The sequence below is a fragment of the Phlebotomus argentipes genome, unplaced genomic scaffold (genome assembly GCF_947086385.1).
Source record: "Phlebotomus argentipes unplaced genomic scaffold, Phlebotomus argentipes genome assembly contig_32, whole genome shotgun sequence".
Classification (NCBI taxonomy): domain Eukaryota; kingdom Metazoa; phylum Arthropoda; class Insecta; order Diptera; family Psychodidae; genus Phlebotomus; species Phlebotomus argentipes.
This window is the reverse complement of record NW_026776187.1, coordinates 1182243-1204295: the sequence shown is the minus strand read 5'-3', so window position 1 is coordinate 1204295 and position 22053 is coordinate 1182243. Positions and strand designations below refer to the sequence as shown.

Here is a 22053-nt window from a genome sequence, read left to right as displayed (position 1 = left end):
GGGTAGTAAAGTGGCATCTTTTGATGATAAGGAAGTGGAAATGTGTCATAAAATCTCTCTCTCACTCTTTCCCAAGAACATCACACCAAAAGGCTCAGATTTCATTAATTGAAATGGAAATGATACCAAAAAAAACGCCATTAAATATTGTTATCAAACATGTTTCACCAACTTTTACGGCTTGCGATTGACTTGATATCATCGAGTTATAAATACAATTTCTCAACTTGAAAGATTTTTCTTGAGGAACATTTGATTATTTTTTGCCACTCTGCACATTTTTCCCTTGCCGAATCACTTGTGCTGATGTTTAGATTTCCTGCAAGCTTCTGTAAGACCATATTTTGCAACTGACGATTTTTTGTACATCATCATTTTCGTCTCAATGTTCTTAGTAGCATAAATCAAAGCCCCAATTTTAATTTATTGCGTCCTCTTCAGAAAGACTCTCCACGCCGAAATAATAAACCAATAAAGAGATACACTCCAGCGTTTTTTGTCCGTCTATCCATCATTTGGGCACTTTTCGCGCCACAACTTCTCTCACTCTGCTATGGACATTGGAAATTGGGTGAAATGTGTGGCGTACAGTTGTTACAACAAGAGATTCCTCACAAATTCCACCATTGCAGCTTCTGGAAAAGTGCATCCAGGAAGAGCACATCGAAATGTGTTTGTCTGATGTGAGACGACTGACAGGGAGAGAAAGAAAGAAATAGGCGACGAGGCTCGTCGCGATCAAGTTCTTGATTTTCACGCTGTATTTTTGTCAGGTCATCCTGCTCATCTAACCATTTGGAGGGAGTGTGCGACATGTTCAATTATCCAAATTACCGGGTCTTTTTTCTGCTCTTTCTCCGTGTTAAAGAGAAAAAGCACTTGAGAGCGTCCCGAGTCACCGTTTCTTGGACAATTGGCGCGGTAAAAGTTCAATTTGTCTGGGCACTGAATGTCGATGGTGTTTTTTGGTGAAGTTGTCTCTCAAGATCAACAGCCGCAAGAGAGAGAGAAAGAGAAAAGGACAGTGTTTGTGAAAGAAGAACGTCTTGCGCCACGAGATCTGATTGATTAATGATAAAATATCTAAGCCGATTCCAGGCGTCCCAGTTCCATCCAAAAGCCACTTTTTTATTGAGGAAACTCTGCACTCCAGAAACGGATCAAATGCTCCAAACGTGCGCATCCCATTCATGGCGCAACAATGGGAAACTTTGCAATGAATGCAATATAGAGAAGATTTGGCGCTTCTCTCTCATTAAGTATTCTCCAACTGCACTGCTGTTGAGCAAGTGTCCTGAAGAAGATCGTGACACGTGCTGAAATCGCCCATGAAACGCGGGGTATTAATTAATGATTCATGTGATCTCATAAATCTCTGTTGAAACATACTTAATCCTCCACAATCGGGGGTATAATTTTATAATCTCCTTGCTCAAGTTCTGATCAAAGTCTAATTATGACTCAAGCGCGAGTGATCTTTATGCAGTAGAAACTTTGCCTTTTTCCCGAGAAATCCAATAATATTGTACCGAAAAACCATGACAAATTGCCGCAAAAAGGACTTGGCAAAGACGCGCATCACCACGAAATTGTACTTCATTGTATTTTCATGGTAATCCCTAAGTGGTTTTTAATTTTTTATGATCTCGATCTGAGCTCATCAGTCACAGAGCGATAGCAGACAATTTCCCACTGGATTGTCATTCGCTGGCGAACGCCAATTTTGAGAATTAATTAACTTATTGTATTGTTGGTGGCATATGTAAATGCTGCGTCTATTGAAAATGTGTCACGCATTCGAAAAATGTGTATGTCTCTCAAATGGGATTTTTGGCCATCCCAGAGCGAACGCGAAATGCTTGAATCTTCTTGTGGTTTCACACATGAATGACACTTGAGGTATTTTTCGATTGACAACATTCATCATTGCACACGGAAATTAATTGCAAGAAAGCCATATAGAATGTTCTGCTCCAACTCTCTCGCGAGCGCCACACATTTTTTGATAGATTTCATGAGTAGTTTTTCCAAGGAGAAAATATTATTGACAATTATTGTGTCAGAGATCAGCAAAAGAGTGGAAAAGTGAAGAAATTAGAGATATTTATGCAGTCGACAAATTCCAAGAAATTTGGGATTTGTTAGAAATAGTGCATAGATTTTAGACACATTTTCTCCCCCTTGAATTGTTCCTTCACAGAAGATCGCGGTACATTGACTTTTGGATTTTTTGATCGATTGCAAATGTTGGGCGCATTGTTTGCTGTAGTAGAGCTGAGATTTGGGACAAAAGGTGCCGCAAAAGTGATTTTTAGGTGCCAAAAGAGATCAAATATCAAGAAAATTGAAATATTCTTTGCTTCTTCCCGAAAAATATTCGAAATATTTGCCTTCAAATTCTCAGCATATCTAATTGAATTTGATTTTTATTGCTGCTTCCTTGGACTGCAATATATCATCGTTATTGCTTTAATACTCAATTAGGCAACAGCACACTTTTAATTGCTGAATGTTCCTTGAATTTCTCATGCTGTTCTCATCACTATTTTCCTCCCTTAAATTCTCACCTCATCATTAGATGCATAATGACGAAATTGATAGTTCCTCTCACTCTCTCTATTTGAATTGCGTGTACACACTATAATCTTCCGTCACTCTGTGCTATCATCAATTAATTTTGGTCAGGAAATTCACACATCAAATTTACACTCTTCCACCATCCTTTACTCTTTTCTTTATCGGCGCGTCTGTGTGCGTGCTCAAATACTTCATTCACGCACAAAATATTGTTGGATTAATCTTATCACTTTTTATTTAAAACAAAATTCTGTCTGTCTTGCGCGCGGAAACACACTGGCGAAATTGTTGTGTTCTTCTTTACTCTCGCAATATTGGTTCTACACACTCTTTGTCGTATTAAAATCCCTCATCCATTTAATATTCCACTCTCACACGCGCTATGTCTCTCTCTTGCTCCCCAAATCAACAAGGTGGATTGTGCCCTAAATCACTAATGGTGTGAAAAAAGATGACAAACTTCATTTTGTGCGCCTTTCAATTCACGATATGGGGGGAAATCAAAGAGTTGGGCGGAATAGGAGGGAATTTCCATGTGAAAAGAGATGAGAATGTGGGACGATTTTTCCCTAGCCCAATGTTATGAATTGACTTTATGATGGCTTTTAATTTGGCACTCCTCTCCAATTCTATTAGAATCAGCAACTTATTGATGCGGAAACTGTGAAAAATTAACCTACAATCGCCGCTCTATAACACTGATTCTTTTCTATTTTGTCACTCCAATTTTTTTTTCCAGGGATCATCGTGAGATCTCTCGCGCCATTGAGATGGTTTTGCTTTCACAGAGGTAATGTAATAAAATATTGGGAAAATTCTTGAGTTACGCACATGAGAGGCGCCTCAAAACTCACAGAGAAATTCTTCGCCTCCCGAGTAGAATAAATCAATTGAGAAATTGCGCCAAGTCGAGAGAGACTGAAAATGGTAAAATCCAATAATTCCAGTACTCCATCACACTGTAGTAGCTGGGTGGTTTGTAAATAAACATTAGATTGGAGTGATTGTTGAATTTCGAGTGAAGAGAGAAAAAAAAATTATAATACGAATCTTTCCTCTCCCTTTTTCCCAATCCTCTTGTTCTCTAGAGAGTGTCCAATTGAAAATTTTGACAGGGAGAGATGATGAAAAATGCCACAAGTCTCGATAATCCTTTTCTGAGATCAGAGAGCTTTGGGATGAGCGTGAGATTAAACACACTTCTCCTGTCGAACAAAATATCACCACATGCTTGAGGGCCTAGACGATTTGCGCCAAAAACCACGTCCCGGACACACTCTTCAATCTCACGACCAGCCTGTGCGATATTCTTTTGGAGACTGAAGCCACAACATCCAGAAAGTATTTAGTCAGCCTCATGGAATCGCTGCTCAGTGGTTGTTTATGGGCTCAAGTACACGAGCAATGGGAAGATCGCTCATCTCGCTCTACCATCGCTACTTAATTATTCCACACTTTATCTTTCCTATCTCGAATTCAAAAGGATTAGTTTATCCACTTAAGTGTGTCCTTTAATCTCCCATTAATTAAGTCATTCTTAGGAAATTTCTCGCCCCTTGAAATCGCGCCTCGCCGTTAGGCAACCCGCTCGGCACGCGCTCTTTAAAAATTCCACTCGCCACCTTGCTTCCCAGACTGTCCGCCGCAGCACGTCGTCGCTGCTGTGCCCATCCCAGGAAAACTCTGACAACCAGTGCTTGTTTCTGCATCACCCAGTAAGAAAACTACCGATTTGTTTGTGAAAACGCGAATTTGTGCTTCTCTGCGACATGGATTCTAATACTGAGAGTACCTCCGTGGCTGAGGAGTTCAAAAATATCTGCCTTAAGTTGAACATGGATGCTGAAACTGAGAAGAAAACCTGGGCCTCATTCGAGAACATTCGAGACAATTACACCCTTGAGGTGAGTGTTTTTCCCACATCCACCACCTTCATCCCCACACCCGAGTGCTTTGGCACCTTCTCATCCACTGCCGGACACCTGATCGCCCAGAGAAGCGCTACAAAACAAACCCTTTACCCCTTGTGAGGTTATGTTGAGCATCATTCCGACGCCCAGGTGAAAAGTGCGCCAAATCAGCTGTCATTTGTGGCAGAATCATCAGTAGCGGGAATTGGAGCGTGCTTGCATCGCCGCAAAAGTTGAATTTTGCTGATTTTACACACTTCCTGTGCCTTTTTCAGGGCAATCCCATTCACTGGTTGTGCTGTGCTCTCGTTATTGCTTGCCGCGACTCCTTCACGCGCACCGTTGGGAGTCAAAATAATCTTGTCCTCGGCAACGGTGTCTCACTGTCGTCAATCCTCAGAAACTGCACCATTGGGTGAGTCTCCATGTGCTCCCACGCCTCATTCATAGCCACTAATTCACCCCCTGTCACCTCATATCCCCGCAGATTCCGTGAGTTCTTCGAGAAGATTAAAACATGGTGCGACATGGCATCCGTTCCGGTAGTTGTACGCAAACGGATTGAGCGCCTCAACGACAGCTTCACCGTGTCCAGTGTGGTGTACAAGAAGTTTGGCCCACTCTTCCAGCAAGTATTCAACTGTCCGCCCAACGAGGAGGCTCGCCATGGAAAGAGCAAGAAAGCAAAGTGAGACTGCAGCAAATGAAAATCGCCCGGAGAGGCACAAGCTCATGCACCACTCTTATCTATCCTGCAGAAATATTCCTTGCAATGCTGTGAAACTCTTTGAGTTTACCTGGAAACTCTACACGTGCGTGAGGGCTGAGGAGCCTAAAGAGTCTGTGGATCTCGTGACATCCCACCATCTTCTGCTGGCTTGTGTTAATCTCATCTACAGCAACGTTATTGCCGAAAACCGAAGGGACTTAGTCAATACTAGTTTTTCAGGTAAGCAAAGAGACCTTTGCCAAAAGGCACCTTACACCTGTTATCTTTACAAATGGCATGCTCGCTTTGCCACCGTCGATGAGACTCACTGAGTCGTCACACTTAATTGCCTTTAGAGTGAGAAAAGGTGTCCTTTTTGACCTCCGAAATATTTCAGCGCTAGAGATTTCATATGATGCACAATGATGATTGTTTTACATATATAATCCATTTGTTATCTTATCAGTTAATATTTCTATACAATTACTTATTGTGCGCGACATTATTGATAATGGCCCTAATGATTTCACCTCCGCAGGAGTACCTGAAAATTGGAATTCATCGAGTTTCGATGCAAAAGCGATCTCTCCCGTGTGTGTTATGTCAAAGTTGTGCGATTCGGACTCAATTGTCGAGGCGCTGCACATCCAGAAGATCAAGTGGAACAAGATCATCAAGAGCTTCTTCGAGAAGGGCCATTTGCAAGGCGACTCTGAGACTTTTCTCAATCTCATATCGGTCGCCAACTTCGACAGCAACTTCCGCTCCATTGGCAACCTGTACGAGCAGTACGTCATAAGTTGCGGAGAGATTGACGAGACGATCTTCCTCAGCTGCGCTCAGACGGGTTCACTGAACTACGGCGGCAAGATCAAGGACGAGAACACGCGGGAGAATACATTAGATCCGGGCACACCGGTCACGAGGAGAAGCATGCTGCCGCCGAAAGAGAACTTGTCGCCCATCACGGCGGCCGCCATGAGTGTGAAGAAGCTGCGAAATTGTCTGGGAAACATCGAGGCGTATCCCCATGCGAGTCTGCGGGACAGCTTCAAGAGCTGCAGCGTGGATCCCACGCAGAAGATCAAGGACATTCTTGAGCGCATGGAGAGGCAGTTCTGTGAGAAAGTGCCGCGATGGCCGGCGGAGAGACTGACCCTCACGAAGGCTCTCTTTTATCGACTCCTGGAGAACATTGTGCGCGATGAGGAGGCAAAGAAGAAGACCAGCGCCAAGCACGTCTACAGCTCAGAGACTATCATTGTGCGGCTCATGGCCATCAGCGTGGAGATTGTCTTCAGAGCCTACAATTGCACGCATGAGCTTTTCCCATGGATTCTGGACTGCTTCCAATTGGCGGCATTTGACTTTTACGGCATCATTGAGCTGGTGGTGCGTGCGGGAGAGGAATTTTTCACTCGGGAGATAATCAAGCACCTCAACTACGTAGAAGAACAGTGTTTGGAGGAATTGGTGTGGAAGAATCACTCGCCACTCTGGGGAAAACTCGCTCATGTGGATAAGTCCAAACTGTCCTGGCAAGATGTCGATTTGCCTGCTTTTACGGCCGGCGATCTGACGGGAATCACACCGCACAGCGCTCCGCTGATGCGAATCGATTCGCTGAGCACTCCTGGCCAATCTCTGGCTGGGCCGTCTTCGTCCAGAATCATTGCGAACATTGGCAGTGGTCCAAACACACCCATCCATTCCAGCGAGACACACAATCGGGAAGCAGCAATAAGGAAGCAACTCTTCCGCTCTGATTCGGGTCCCAATCTCGACAGTGTCAATGGATCTGCCACAACGGCTCAGCAGACGCCTCGGCTGCCGCGACCACCGTCTGAAATCATGGACGATGTTACCACGACGCCCCAGAAGAAACAGTCACTGGTGATTTTCTTCAGGAAGTTCCACAAGCTTGCCTATCAGCGCATGAGCTTCATCTATCAGGAGCTGGGATTGGAGGATCGTGCCAATTTGCGGAAGATTTGGACCCTCTTCGAGTACTCCGTGCTGAATTACACTGAACTGATGAAGGAGCGACACATGGATCAGATTCTGATGTGCGCTATTTACGTCTTCTGCCGCGTCCAGAAGTTGCAGAAGAATTTCAAGGACATCATGCAGGCATATCGCCATCAGCCGCAGTCGGCCAGCCACATTTACCGCAATGTCTTCATTGGCTACACGGGGAATCAGAGGAGCGGAAATGGCGTGCCGGCCGCCCATGAAGCCCCAACGCCTCAGCGGCCGGCGCAGCCCAATGAACTGGCCGGCACGTCGACATCACACGAGAACGAGGAGCGCGGAGACATTATCAAGTTCTACAATTTTGTCTATGTACTGAAGATGCAGCAGTTTGCCATCAACTTCTCCAGCACTGCAACGGTGAGAGTCTTACCAATTCACGCCCTGACAATTTTGGTGTGATTCCGAACCACCATAAGTGATGAAATCAATCAGTGGACTAATGTGTTAAGGGTTAATTCGATTAGCAACTTATGATGGTATTCTTTCTGTTTCAGAATCAGATTCTGCTCTCGCCAGTGCCCAATGCACAGAGTACAATGTGTTCGCCGAGGAAGGTGTCTGCGTGTGTTTTCGTCCAGACACGCGAGAAGAAGGAACTTCTCATGTCCCCGGGATCACTTGAGTACTCTGTCTTTGACAGTCCATCCAAGGTGAGTCTGTCACTAATAACTCCAAATTTTTATCTGACGATTCCCAATTTTGTCCCCACAGTCTAACGACTTGAACGCGATCAATGAGCTGATCAGTCGCAATTGCGGTACGAATGGAAAGCGACCTTTCCCTATCAATGGCGCCGAAGGTTTTCAGCCACCCACAAAAGTACCCAACATTCGCAAATTCAAGACTCTGCTGGACGATCGACAGGAACTGCAGAATCAGGACGATCGGAAGGCCATTTAGGAATTTGTGAAAGGGTTTTTAGGAGAGATATTTTAGTTGAAGTAAAGCCACACCCTTATTATTTTATCACATTTTCCCCCCCCCACGAATAACAGAAAAACATTTGGAAGACATGAAGAAAAAAAATCAATTTTATGAACTTTTTAGTAAAAAAAAAGAAAACTACAATTGTGGAATATATTATATGAAGAAAATAAAATAGAAAGGAAATAGAGAAAATTATGACCAAAATCACCATTCATGAGAATTTATTTGAATGAAAAAAAAAACGAGAGAGAAAGAAAAGCGAAATTTTGTTAATTTCACGCAAGATAATTCATTTAGTTTTGGCTAACCAAAATAATTGTATTATTTTTAATAAAAAAAAACTATACTAAAAGAAGAAATTCTTTAGATTTCAGCCAATATTTAGGTTAAGGTCCGCTGGCGTTTATCCTAGAACAGTTGGTGGAATTATGAAAATTGATCCAGCCTTCAAATCCCTCCCATTGAAAACCCCGCGAATCCTTCATTAAAAACCCATTCGGAAATCCTTGCGGTGCAGAAATAGACACGCCAATTGCGGGAGCAATAAATAATTCCCGCCATTTATTGAGTGAAAACAACGATATGACTCGCGTATCAAGCGAACTGCCCGCGAAGATTCTTCACCTTGACTCATGGGATTTTCGCGCACACACAGGCCTTCGCCGGCCGGCTGTCATGCACATCTCAGTGGAAGCCACCCGAAAATATACATAAAACTCTCCAAAAAGTCAAGGGATTTGATCTCGGCAGAATGTAGGCCTTGGGAGCCCATCTTTTCTTCCCTCCTCATTCTTTTTTCGCACATCTTTCTCTCTGCAATCCACCACGCATTAAATGGCAATTTGTTTCTGCTTTCTGCACTCGACTCTCTTGAGGCACATACAGTGGTCTCGCTCAATTTTCGCTCATACATGCAGATGTTCGCTCTGTATGGGTTTTGAGAGGGTGCTTTCGGCGCGCGATTTGCTCTACAATTTGTCGATCGCGCGCTTCTGTTCCATTGCATCTGCCTTCCTCTTGGAGTCTCTTCGACGCGCTGCTTTTGAAGAATGCGGTGTTCCTCTCCTAATCTACTAACTTGTTCCATTCCAACATGTATGATTCATATCCTATTTTCCACGGATCCCTGGACAAAATTCCTCTCTCATGACTCCAAAAACTACTGTGTTTGACGTGCGCAAACTACAAGAAAAAAACGACCGGAAAGAGCAATAACACTCTATACTCGGCAATACCATTGGATTTTTTCCAATTTTTCCATAAATTTTTGAATTAGAATCCAATTAGGATGTGTAATTTACTTGACTTTTTTCCATTCTGTGTTCTCTCGCATTGATACCAATGCACACAACTCCACTCACACTCATAAAACCGTTTTTCTGCGGGCTGTTCGATGAGAGGCATTGCCTCTATCGTGCTTGGTCATATTGGTAGTCTCATACTATATAGAGCGTCGCATGTATTCATTTTCTCTCTCTCACTCTCTTTCTCTCTCTCTGCGCATCAATTTAACGCAAAATCCAGTTCTTTGTGTCGAGAGGCTTCCATTCCATCAAGAAGTTTCGTAGAGTTTAGTTCGTTGATTAAATTGTGTGTTGTTTGTTCCCAATATATATTCACAATTCAACACTCAACCGAGAGTTTTCCCATTTGAAGGAAAGATCAGCGTCTCTTCTGTGTCCTATCGAATTGATTTTCAATCCCCAGAGTCATTTTAATTTTCACGCCGGAAAAGAGCGCGCGCCGTGGTCCAGGCTCAAGCTCACAAGTTTTATCCGTTACTTTTTCGCCTCTCTCCTTCATATATATTGGTGAAAAACGCCGCAGCAGAGAAGAAAAAAAGACAGTGTGTCGGAAAATTTTCGAGTTTGGCGCAATAGCGTAATAAGAAGTGCTTTGAGAGATCATTTTAGTCGATTTTGTGTGTCTGGAAGGAAGCTTGTGCGCTCGGCTTCCTCGCTGTCCCCGGAGTTTTTGGATTGCGGCATATGGTGAGTTGTGTCCCGCCTTTATGATGGATTTCTAACGCTTCATCTGACCTCCCTCGAGGCGCATTTTCGTCCGCTTCCCATTGCGAATAATCTCGAATATCGTTTGCCTGCGAAATCCCAGTCAATTGCACCATCCTAGACGGTTTTTTCCTCAAGAAACACCCTGCCATATGGTAGTTGTATTCTGGGCATGTCCTCTCTCACCTCCTCCCTGACCGAAACCCACCCCGACAAAAAACCCATATTTTATACTCTGCCAAGTGCTCACATTCATGCCTCGGTATCTCGGGAAAATCTCACAGATTGCTGCCCAAATTGTCCATTAAGGACCTCCTCTTCTTCGCGTCCTCTGGAGAAATATGTCCTTTTTTATTTCTTCAAAGTGTGTGAAAGCGCAACTTCATACTTTTGCAGACGCTCTAGACGCCGGCCATAATTTTGCGTTTGTGCATCGATTTCATTTCCTGTCTCTCGTGTCCTCCGCGCCCATCTTGCCTCTCTCTCTCTTTCACACCACCCACAAGGAATTTCTTGCACATGGTCCACAACCGCATCATGGCTCTAATCCTTTCATTCTCCAGAGGATTCTTGGCTTGAAAATCTCCTCTTTTCCCTCGTCAATTCCGCCTCAACGGACACACAACACATAGCCACTCTTTTTGCCCTTCTCCACACACTATTCACAACGCAACACACACACACACGCACGCCCGAAGAGTGGATGGAAGAATCATAGCGATTTTTTCCCTCGTCGCCTCAAAGCCTATGTATGTACATAACCAATTTCATCTGCCACACCCTGTAAGCCAGCCGTTTGCCTCAGCAAGTCTCTCTCTGCGTGAGAAGGACAAGTTTCCCATTTCATCATTTCGGGGATTGATTCCATTGTTGTCACAATGTGTTCCGATACAGTGGCACATTATTTGAAATACAATCTAATGCATCTACATTTTTTGCCTCTGCACACACTCTTCATGGATTCTATGCCCAGAAACCGCCTAAAGGCCTCGGGATTATCGGTAAATTAATACAGTATGTGGGCTTATTGATTTTCATCGGACGGGGACTCTCAGTATTCCTATGAATCACATTTCACTAGACCTTCTCTCCTCTTCTTGGGAAAAAATTCCTTTTCCCCATTTCTGTTTGGTCTCACTATTCGTTGTCCTTTTTCTCCATGCGTGATGTGTTTTCAGTAGAAAACGTACAAGATTGTCAACATTTTTCAGAAGATGCGAGAGATAAGATATCTCAGAAAACAAAACTGGGTATTCCACAATTCCAATAAGCTCTTTTACACCATCAATTTTTCCTCTGATTTAACAACCGCCTAATCAACGAGTCTATTAATAAGAGAAATTACAGTGAAATTGTATTTAATTACCACTTCCTTTTTTCACATCCCCCTCACTCTCTCGCTGTCTGTCTTTTTTTCCAGCTATTTTAATCCACTGCAAGACCGCGAGTTAATTGTTTCGGATCTCTCATCACTTGATAAACGCATTTGAGCGCGCTCCATCCAAGATGACAGAAACCACCGAAGCGCCCGCTGCTGCTCAGCCAGAGAAAAAGACACCAACAGAGGCCACAAATCCCGAAACCACCCCCAATGAGGGACAACAGGCCGCCAACGGCAGCCCGGAGAAGAAGGCCGCCGCCGCTGAGGAGAAGGACGCCAGTCCACCTGCAGAGCCGCCGAAGGAAATGCGAGCTGTCGTTCTCACCGGATTTGGCGGATTCAAGGGCGTGAAGATTCTCAAGAAGCCCGAACCGAGCCTCCAAGCTGGTGAAGTTCTTATCCGCGTGAGATCATGGTAAGAAATTTATGTTCATCTTCAACACTAACACACACGAGCGACAAGAAGCAAAAGAGATACACTTTCGAGTGAAGGAAAAAAACTGTCGCTTTCATTGAGATCAGAATCTCTCTTCGGGCAAACACACACTTTTCTCGCTTGTCTGGAGCAGAACGAAGGAATTATATTGAACCATGTGGTCGGCACATGTTCAAGTTCAACATTCCATCTTGGAATTCCATTTTAAGAGACTCTCTCTTTATAATATCAAGCAACAAAATAAGAATATACTAGCAAATTTCGTGAAGGCATCGTTCGCATCAATTATCCGGGCATTTGTCTATCTCGCCCAGAATTCTCACATTAAATTGCTCATTGAATTCCCCGCAGAGTCGCCTAGGCATAAGTGGATTTACACACGCTGAGAATATGACGAAAGACTTGACTTCTCCCCATTACAACGAGCAAGTATCGCGGGGACGGGATGAACCCTCTTAAATTAAATGATTGATGATGAATGCTATACACTTTTTCCTCCATAAATCTTATCACAGAGTCAAGAGCTCCCGATGCATTTATCACTATTACACACTTTAGCCAAATATGTAACCACACCAAAGAGTCGCTGCTCTCCTTACAAATATTGATGGTTGGTGTATTGTGTGAAGAGGAAACAAGATAAGTCACTCTTAGCATTACAATAGGATCTTGTGTAGAGAAGACTGGGGAAGTTTTAGCCACAAATTTATGTTGTTTTTATCTTGAGAAATCGTGCGCCTCTGTGGACGGATAATGGCGAGAGATGATGAATCTGATGGTCAATTGGGTGGAAAGCAGAATGCCACACTCATGATTGACAGTGTGAATCTGCAAATCGATCAACCTTCCATCACTTGACACACTCACGCCCATTGAAACTGTTGCTGAAGACATGCACTTTGCACAAATGAAGTATTGCGCCCCATGTAACTTGTCGTAAGATCTCAACTCTCTACCTGCAGACGCGTGAAAGAATTATGCTTGATTTCTAATTTCAACTACGCCTCAGAAAAACCCCATTAAGAATTGACAGATGAAAAAAAAGAACGACAACACTAATTAGTCGTCTCAAAAATCAACATGATAAGAATCTTGTCCATAACACTTCTCATTGCGATCTATTCCGCCTTTGTAGCCCTCATCTGTCGGCAAAGATTCAAGAAAAATTCACCAAGGAAAAATAACAGATTCGCGAGATGATGCGAGGAGAGAAAAAAAATGTGTGACGCTATATAAAATGTTTTTCTTTTCTACAACATTCCATTTCATTTAGCGTGACGGTTGCTGCACGTCGCCTAATTTTGCTGCAAGCAGAAAGCATACAAAATGTTATTTTTTTTCTTCTTCTCTCTCTCCGCACTAAGCGCGTATTTGTATTTACCAGCAAATAAATACTATAGCTTTTTTACACACATTATAAACCCACATATAGATTGTACACAATTTCTTCCTAAACACGCTAATCAGCTTCGAGACTCGACTTTTTCTCATTTCTTTTTTCAATAACGCTGTTTACTGACTTCCTCCACATGATATCATCGCGCTGAGGGGCTGATATTTTGTCACACAAGAACATATGACAGGGATTTTTGCATCTTCTCTGCGGATGTCATTAAATAAGAAAAGTACGTGCATCATAAATGCACTTGAGACACTCACTTCCATTCTATTGTACATCTCACACAGCTCAAGAGAGTCTCCTCACTCTTATTGAATCTCCCTTTCAGACTGTCAATTACTCTTTTTATTGAGTCATTGGCTCATCTTCTTGCTCGGGCATCCCTTCATGAAGTGTTGACTTTTTGTTGGTGTGTGTGTTTGTGTTGTGTGGATGCAATTAAAAACCTTACGGCTTTCGCTTGAAAATGTCTGCGCAATTATGATGCCTTGACGAAAAATATTTCTTTTTGCTAAAATTCATTCAGTGAAAACAGCCATCAAATGCACACACAAGCTCATGACTCGCCAAAAAGAGATAGTGAAATTTTTTAAATCGCACAAAGGCTACCCGAAAGATTGGATTAACAATGCCCCGCGAACGGGATGATAATAATAATGAAATAGTTACTGTCGAAGGCCCCACCACTGCTCTTTTTTTTCGGTGGCAGCGCGATTCGCAAGACTGACTGTTGCTCTCTTCCATCAGCCAAATAAGAATTAAATGGGGCTATTGAGCGTGAAATAAATGCGAACAATGCGAACAATAAATGGCACAATATGATCATGAAATTGATGTACATTGGGATGCTATATCAATTTCTTTCTTTTTCTCCCCACCGCGCGCGTCTTCGCAACCGCCAATATCGCGCGCGGCACATCGTTTAGTGAAATTATAGTCAGTTTATTGACCTACATTCAATAAAAAATCAACACACAAGCTTAGCTTCTCTTTTCGGTGGATTTTCGCATCGGAAGCATATTTATTTACCACTGACTTTTCTGCCTGACTTGAGGAGATTTTCCCCTACTAAATGCCATCAATGTGTGTGGTGTGTTCTCGGTGAGAAAAACCCCTCCCAAATCGTTAGAATTCATGATATGTTCTCTGGGTGAAATGAGGGTGATTTCCACACGCGCGCAATGGTGAGAGAAAAATCCCTCTCTGTGCAATTCCATCCATTTGCCACCCCCGGTGAGGCAAATGATAAATTGACGTGTTGATCAAATTCTTGAATAATGCCCAGCCAAGATATCTGGAAGATACACACCATTTGGCCGCTTGCCATTCATACTAGAGCAACTTGTATGCTTCAGAAGTGGGATGTTGCATCATAAAGCATGCTCACAGACATTGCATACACACGCACATGTTGGAGCACAAAAGCCTGGGAGAGATTCTTCTCAAGTAAGGGCTAAGGTCAAATTGATGTCATTGCACTTTTCGATTGTCCACAAGTAATCTGCGCACTCAGTCGCACAACTACAGACTTGCCGGGGGGAATTAAAAGATTTATTAATATGAAAAAAAAGTACTTTCAAAGAATGCGAGAAAGAGAGAAGAACATAGAGAAGAGGAGTGTGTTTGAGATGAAAAAGTGTTGTCATGCAATTATTCATTTACTCGAGTTGCTCTTCCTTGACTTTCTTTCTCCCTCACATATTTTCCTTCATCATCTCTCTCGCCCATTTTGCCAAGTCGAAAAATTGTCTGAGTCACACGCAAGCATCTCGCGCGGTCACCACAAGACGATAACGCGTTCCACACAAAAGCATTATCATTCTGGATTTATTTGCAGCAATTGAAACATTAATATGAATTGATGTTGTAATGTCAAAGAGACCAATGAATTTGATTTCTCCTCCGACATCAATGCGAAAGAGGAAGGACAAGTAAATTATTTAGCACACTCTATCTCTCACTTTTCGCTGAGATAATCCTGACAGTGGGATATCCTCTCGAGAAAGGTGTTTTCCTTTCTCCTCCATCTCTTATGTAGTACATACGAATTTTCCCAAGGAGGCGCCATCGTACAACACACATAAATGTACAATACATAGAGCGAGAGAGAGGTGTCATTTAGAGGCAAAAGGCGGAAGGATACGCGCATACGGTTTTGAGACGCCTACAGACTTTTCCCGGCAAATAGCGTCAGTGCTATCGATCGAGACTCTCCTCAACAGACTAAACATAAAATTCCCACTTGAAGAACGCATAGATATAGCGAAGCACACAGACGAAACTCTGTCCCTTATCCCATTTCTGAATCATTCCCATTGATTGTACCGAAAAGCCGAGAGGGAAGCGAAAATATTTCCTCACGCAAGCAATTCCTCACCCAGTTTTTTTTTATTTCTTTCTTCTTCCCCAACATCTCTCATCGGCGATTAATCATCCCAACAATGACTGTATTTATGTGATATTAAAACTGATTGCACTCGAGATAATGCAATTCCATGGGAAAAGATGAGTAATAGTGCTCATAGACTAAATTGTTCACGTCCCAATCAATAGTCGAGAATGAGACTTCTTGATCTAATCAAGCAGAAAACCTCCTTCAGCAAAACACTGACTAATCCACTTCTACACCATGAGTTAGATGAGTAATGCGGTTTTCTCTCGGCATGTAAATAAATAAATCTTGTAAGATTGCCAGAGAGAGAGAAGGGGAATGAAAAAAATACAACGTACTTGAGAGTTCACATTTCAAGTGAGGATTTTTATGCATCTCCACCCTTGTGTTTTTCTCAAGAGTAACTCTATCTGAGACTCATTCTTTATAAGATGGATATTGATTGACAGTTATGCTGAACAGAGCAACACAATTTTAGTCATCCAATCCCAAGATACAAAATCCTAGAGGAAATCATTTCTGCAAGAGATTTCTTCCTCTCCCCTCTCTCTCTCTCTCTCCCTGTCCGAAGCTAGTCTCAACAATATAACACCCACCCTGAGAGATGCACTTCGTCTGAAACACTTGTTCCTCTTTTTTCTGTCGTTGCAGTGGATTGAACTTCCAAGATTTAATGGTACGTCTGGGCGCTATTGATTCACCCCCCAAGACCCCATGCATCCTGGGACTTGAGTGCGCTGGCGAGATTGAGGCTGTCGGCGAGGGTGTTGAGAACTTTAAGGTACGTTGAATTGAACATAAAATTGTCATCATGTCTGACATGTTTGAGAGGACATTCGTCATGTAACCAATCTCCTCTGTGTCATTGCCCAATTCAGGTTGGAGATCGTGTTGTCGCTCTTCCCGAATTCAAGGCATGGGCAGAACTTGTCACCGTTCCGGCCAAGTATGTCTATCACATTCCCGATGAGATGTCCTTCTCAGATGCCGCTGCTATTGCCATCAATTACATCGTGGCGTACATCATCCTCTTTGATTTGGCATCCATCAAGTCAGGAAAGTCTGTGTTGCTGCACTCAGCCGGCGGCGGCGTGGTAAGTTTATTGATTCTCTCTCCCACAAATATGATCAACACTCACGCAATTGTCAATGGTGGAGAGAAAGAGGCCTAATGATAGTTGATAAAATACAACCAATATTGCCCACAATCATCCACCCATATAAGGGCAGCGCTGTACACGACTCTAATGCAAAATTGTGTCGTGTCAAATATTCATGCCACTTCCACAATTATTTTTGCCTTTGACGGGTGAAAGTTCGTCAGTGCTTTGAGGGGCGCTCCATTGCTCCCCCTCTTGCCCCTGTGTTCATACCAGCTAAATGGAACGAGGTTGAATAAACTTGTGTATGCATTTAAACAAAATGTCCTAAGGTGTACCTCCTCCATCGAGGGGAGTACAAGTTCGCACGTAAGTAGAGACAGACAGACGGGCGCCGCGATAAGAATACATTTAGTGTGCTCTATTTTAGCCCCTCTCTCTCTCGCGCGCGCGACTATCACGGAAAATTCAAACCCCATTTTGTTACCTTTTCCTTATTGCATTAGGGTGGCCCCACCCGCGCTGCAAAGAGCGCCCAATTCGCCCCTCTCACCACATTCACCTCTCGCTCAATTTGTCTGGCTGCGGTCTATCGACACTGCATGCCATCTAATGACGATGGAGTGGCAGAAATTAAAGTTTAGCAATTAATTTGGGTCATCACCACCCATATTAGCTGGAGAGACATTTGTATGCTAAATTGGTCTAAACACATATTGGGCCACATTTACATACTTCATCACCAACATCACCTGTTAGACTCAACTTCAATCCCATGGCGATTATGTGATAAGAGATGTGTGCGCAAATACCTGCGGAAATTTATTTAAATTCATCTCCCACGACCATCTCTCATTTGCAGGGTCAGGCGATTGTGCAGCTGGCTCGAACCGTGCCCGACGTGACGGTGTTTGGCGTGTGCTCCAAGAACAAACATGAGGCCCTCAAGGCGGGTGGTCTCATTGATCATCTCCTGGAAAGAGGATCAGATTACACAAATGAAGTGCGCAAGTGAGTGCAAGACTATATTTTCTTCTTTCCGCGATATGACATTCATGTCCAAAAAATCACCTTGAAAGAAACAATAAAGAGAGGCATTCTCTTCCACAAACTCTCTCGCTCTCTCTCTGCAGATAAGACAGGAAAATAATTCAGGTTTACTTTGCATATCGCCATATCAGACGCGAATTACATGCTAATTTCAAGTGTCTAGTGCGGAATAGAGCGCGACTTTCCAAAGGTGTTTGTTGAGCTCTATGACTCATGCAATATTGTAGAGGGTAATTATTTATTGGAAGGCACAAGTGCAATTTCACACATTCAAAGCATACGCTAATGATTTACGCATCATAATTAATTTATTATTAATATTCATAGTCATTGTCAATCAATTTTCACCGATGAAATATGATAGAAACCCTCTCGGTGGCAAAATTTAATTTCATTGTGCTCCCATTAACTGTAATTGTAGTGCTTTTGCGTACAGACGAACATTTATGAATCACTGTGCGATGAGTAATTTTGTTTCAACTCTTTAATTTGTCTCGAAAACGTTTGATTAAATAAGAATTCCGCAAAATATCAGAAACGTGCCGTAAATTAAAGCGCTGATTCATACAATACTGACATGAACAAAATATCATTATCTGCCTTTCTAGACTCTCTCCTGAGGGTGTTGATGTGGTCTTGGACTGTCTTTGCGGCGAGGAGTGCAACAGGAGTTACACCCTTTTGAAGCCCATGGGAAAGTACATCCTGTATGGATCGTCGAACGTCGTCACTGGAGAGACTAAGAGCTTCTTCAGCGTTGCTCGCTCATGGTGGCAAGTGGACAAGGTGTCGCCGATCAAGCTGTTCGACGAAAACAAGAGCCTGGCCGGCTTCAATCTGCGACACTTGCTCTACCAGCAAGATGGTGTGGAGTACGTGAAGAACACTGTGTCGACGGTCTTCGACTTGTGGAAGGATGGCAAGATTAAGCCCACCATTGACTCCACTTGGGCACTCGAGGATGTCGCTGAGGCCATGCAGAAGATGCACGATCGCAAGAACATCGGCAAGATAATCCTGGATCCGGCCATGGAGCCCAAGCCCAAACCTGCCACTCCTGCCAAGGGCAAGGCAAAGGCCAAGAAGGAGGCCAGCGAGGAGAAGAACGGCGACAAGGAGAAGAAGGTAAGGTGGAAGAGGAGAGCCAATCCAAATTCAATTAACTAATGCAAACACACACTCTTGTGTAGGCCGAAACCGAGGGCGAGAAGAAGGAGGAGGCGAACGACAAGGAGGCCACCGAGGGAGAAGCTGCTAAACCAGCCGAAAAGGAGAACGGCGAGGCGACTGAAAGTGAAAAACAATCGAGCTGAATTAATGATTGCGCATAAAAAGAATGCAGAAGAAATCTTCAAGCAAACACACAACATAAAAATATCTCCCTCGAGAATCTGCTGGATTGTAAAATTTTTCTTTTTCTTATGTTAAATATTATTAAGTCTACTCAGCTGATGGAAAAGATCAAATCTTGATGTTGTAGGAAGATCACCGCCGCGATCCAGCGAGAGAGAACATTCATTTATCAGAATATTTGTAAAAAAAAGAGAAGAAGATGAAAGATCGTTAAGAATATTTTCCGACGAATTATGTAAGAAATTTTCTGTAGTTTCCACCATATTTTTTAGGCATTTTAATGATATATAAAATAGACTTTAATAGAAGGACAAAAAACTGCTCCAAAAAGTTGATGATGGGAAAATGGGAGAAGATTGAAAAAAGTGCTTGTGTGCTTTTAATGTGTCATAATTAAATAAATTGAGGAAAGGAATGAGAACATAATGGAAAAAAGACGTAATGATGATCAATCACTCTGTAAGCTTTTGTTGAATTTAGTTTTATAATTATAATATTCATGGAAAAAATGTGGGGAGTAAGAAAATTTGCAAGAAATTAAATTCACTTATATTGTACAATAATTGTTCTTACACAATTCGTTCGTTGATATAAATACACAATGATTACAATTTATTAAAGAAAAAGATATACATATAAATATGCTATAATAGAACTTATTCGCTATCCAATATTATCTACTTATAATCATTCTCTTTCTAAAGGAAAAAAAAACAATGATAGAATAAAAGAAAACAAGAAGAGAAGAAGAATATTGCAAAGTGGAAGAAAAAAAACTTAAAAACGGTTTCTATATGTGAACCTTTCTATCTTTCTCTCGTAAGAAGCCTAAAACAACGCATAAAGAATAAAGTTTCAAATCGAACCAATTCTGCATATAATTGTGTGCTTTCGGTGTCAGCATATTGTCATAATCAAGAAGTAATCAAATATAAGTTATTGTACGACAAAGTCTCTTCATAGGGAATTCCTTACCAACTTCAGAAGCACTATTCCAATACATTTTTACTCAACAACTTATTCTCTTTCACTTATGTTTTGCCCACTCAAAATCATTTTCACACTCACCAAAACACAATCTCACAGAAATGATAAGAAAAAAAAGAACTTTATTTTTGTGATAGAAAAGTGAACACACAAGATGAGAGTTGAGAAATTTTTAGAATATTTTTGTAATGGCGGGATAAAAAAAAATGTCACAAAATGCTCGTGGAAAAGGTTGAAAAGCTCAATTTTTTACGTTTAGAAAGCTAAATAGAAGAAACAAAATAAAAATCATTGCCAGTTTACACCTAAAATTACGATAAATCAAAAACAATGAGCTATTTTATACAATGAAAAAAATATGTAATCGATCAACAATTTATATACACTTAAACACATATTATATTTGAATAGACAAAAACTAAATATTTCTAGCTTTTTATAATACCACTTTTGCGCGCGAGAAATTCAATAAAAAGAAGAATCATTGACGAACCACACATTATGAAAGTATTGGCTTTTTCTACCAACATATCAGAATGGATATATCAGCATATTTTTTCACTTACACACAAGAACACATTTTCTTAATAATAAAAAAAAATGAAGCTACGGCATGAGAATAGAAGATAGTAAAAGAGCGATATTTTGAAGTAATGGAAAAATTAGAAATTATTGAAGTAGTGCGACCAAAATTTCTACAATCGACTGCATATTATATATTTTTCTACCTTTATTTTTTGTACTCTATATTTACAAAGGGAGGATAAAAATTTTTTAATCAACGCGTCTGCCTCTTTCATGATAAAACATCTATTTCTTAAAGCAAGTATTAGGAGAAAAAAAAATGCGCCCGTGTGAACAGCGTTTTTTGCTTAGAAAATGATTTGATTGAATTGGATATTAAAGGAAGATTTATAGGGCTATAAATTGTGGCAAGGAATTTGAAGAAGAAAAAAAAGTAAAATCAACATGCATTAGGTGACAATAAAACGCACACGCAAGTTTCAGAGCTGAAGAAAAAAAAAGAAGATACATACACAACAAATACACATCAAGAATATCTCAAAGGGCGAGTGTAATAGGAAAATCAGAGGAAAAAGAAGAAGGTTTTCAAAAATTGCGATGGAAAATTTTAAGCCCGCCAGATGGAAAATGGAATTACTAAGTAAACTACCTAAATAAATATTTAAAAAACAAAAATGATGGAAAAAAATATTGTACTATTATGGATGAATGTGCTTATGAAATTTGATAAATTTGATGAGAAATTTCATGCAGTTATTGATAAAATGGAGGGCATGCATTATTATATATTTATGAATCACAATTCTCTATTATATGATAAATAAATATATGGAAAAAAGATGTGTTTTCTTTTAGCTTTAAGCAATTAAATCGGCAATTTTCTCTCATGTTTTAGTGCATGTATTTTGCGAGTTTTTATGGTTTGGTCGAATTTTACTTGTTGTGTTTTCAAATGATTGCCTCGCTTTTCTGGATCTGAAGCAGTGAATTGGTATGATTTAGCGACGATTTGAGAGAAAAAAGGCAATTTTTTCTCAACAATTTCGCTCAGAATGATGATCTGCAGATGGTTAACGGCAGAGCCATTCAAAATGTTATTTCTACTCAATCCCCAGATGGAGTTTGCATCGAAACGCGACCGAAAGTGCGCTTGCTTACATGAAATCACGTGAGTGAAGAAACCAGCTATATTGATGGAAACACATTTAAAGAGCGCTGTATTGCTATTGTGTGTTCAGATCGGCAAATTGTGTAACAGTGTGAA

General features: G+C 41.6%; 3 protein-coding genes across 10 annotated transcripts in view; 2 read left to right on the top strand and 1 right to left on the bottom strand.

Annotated features, from left to right (window-relative positions):
- Positions 1–17717, bottom strand: part of LOC132264322 (thrombospondin type-1 domain-containing protein 4) — a 30388-nt gene extending 12671 nt beyond the window's left edge. Inside the window, exons 1-2 of one of the 8 annotated variants that reach the window (XM_059764469.1) lie at positions 3805–3898; positions 2568–3010 (exon numbers count right to left, since the gene is read on the bottom strand). In XM_059764469.1, the coding sequence (XP_059620452.1) occupies positions 2568–2584 (17 nt within the window). In that variant the 5' untranslated portion in view covers positions 2585–3010; positions 3805–3898. Of the gene's footprint in view, positions 1–2567; positions 3011–3777; positions 3899–17686 lie in introns of those variants that run through there. The other 7 variants (XM_059764465.1, XM_059764468.1, XM_059764464.1 and 4 more) reach the window with 7 other exon arrangements.
- On the top strand, positions 4249–8226 carry LOC132264196 (retinoblastoma family protein). The gene is made up of 7 exons (XM_059764308.1): positions 4249–4481; positions 4763–4902; positions 4975–5175; positions 5246–5436; positions 5735–7587; positions 7725–7880; positions 7942–8226. Exons 1-7 carry the CDS (start codon positions 4347–4349, stop codon positions 8128–8130), a joined length of 2865 nt encoding a protein of 954 aa, XP_059620291.1. The 5' UTR covers positions 4249–4346; the 3' UTR covers positions 8131–8226.
- Positions 9683–21532, top strand: LOC132264324 (synaptic vesicle membrane protein VAT-1 homolog-like). The gene is made up of 7 exons (XM_059764477.1): positions 9683–10148; positions 11587–11962; positions 16426–16555; positions 16653–16868; positions 17737–17885; positions 18533–19049; positions 19115–21532. The coding sequence occupies exons 2-7, from the start codon at positions 11673–11675 to the stop codon at positions 19235–19237; spliced, it is 1425 nt and encodes a 474-aa protein (XP_059620460.1). The 5' UTR covers positions 9683–10148; positions 11587–11672; the 3' UTR covers positions 19238–21532.
- The last annotated feature ends 521 nt before the right edge of the window (positions 21533–22053 follow it).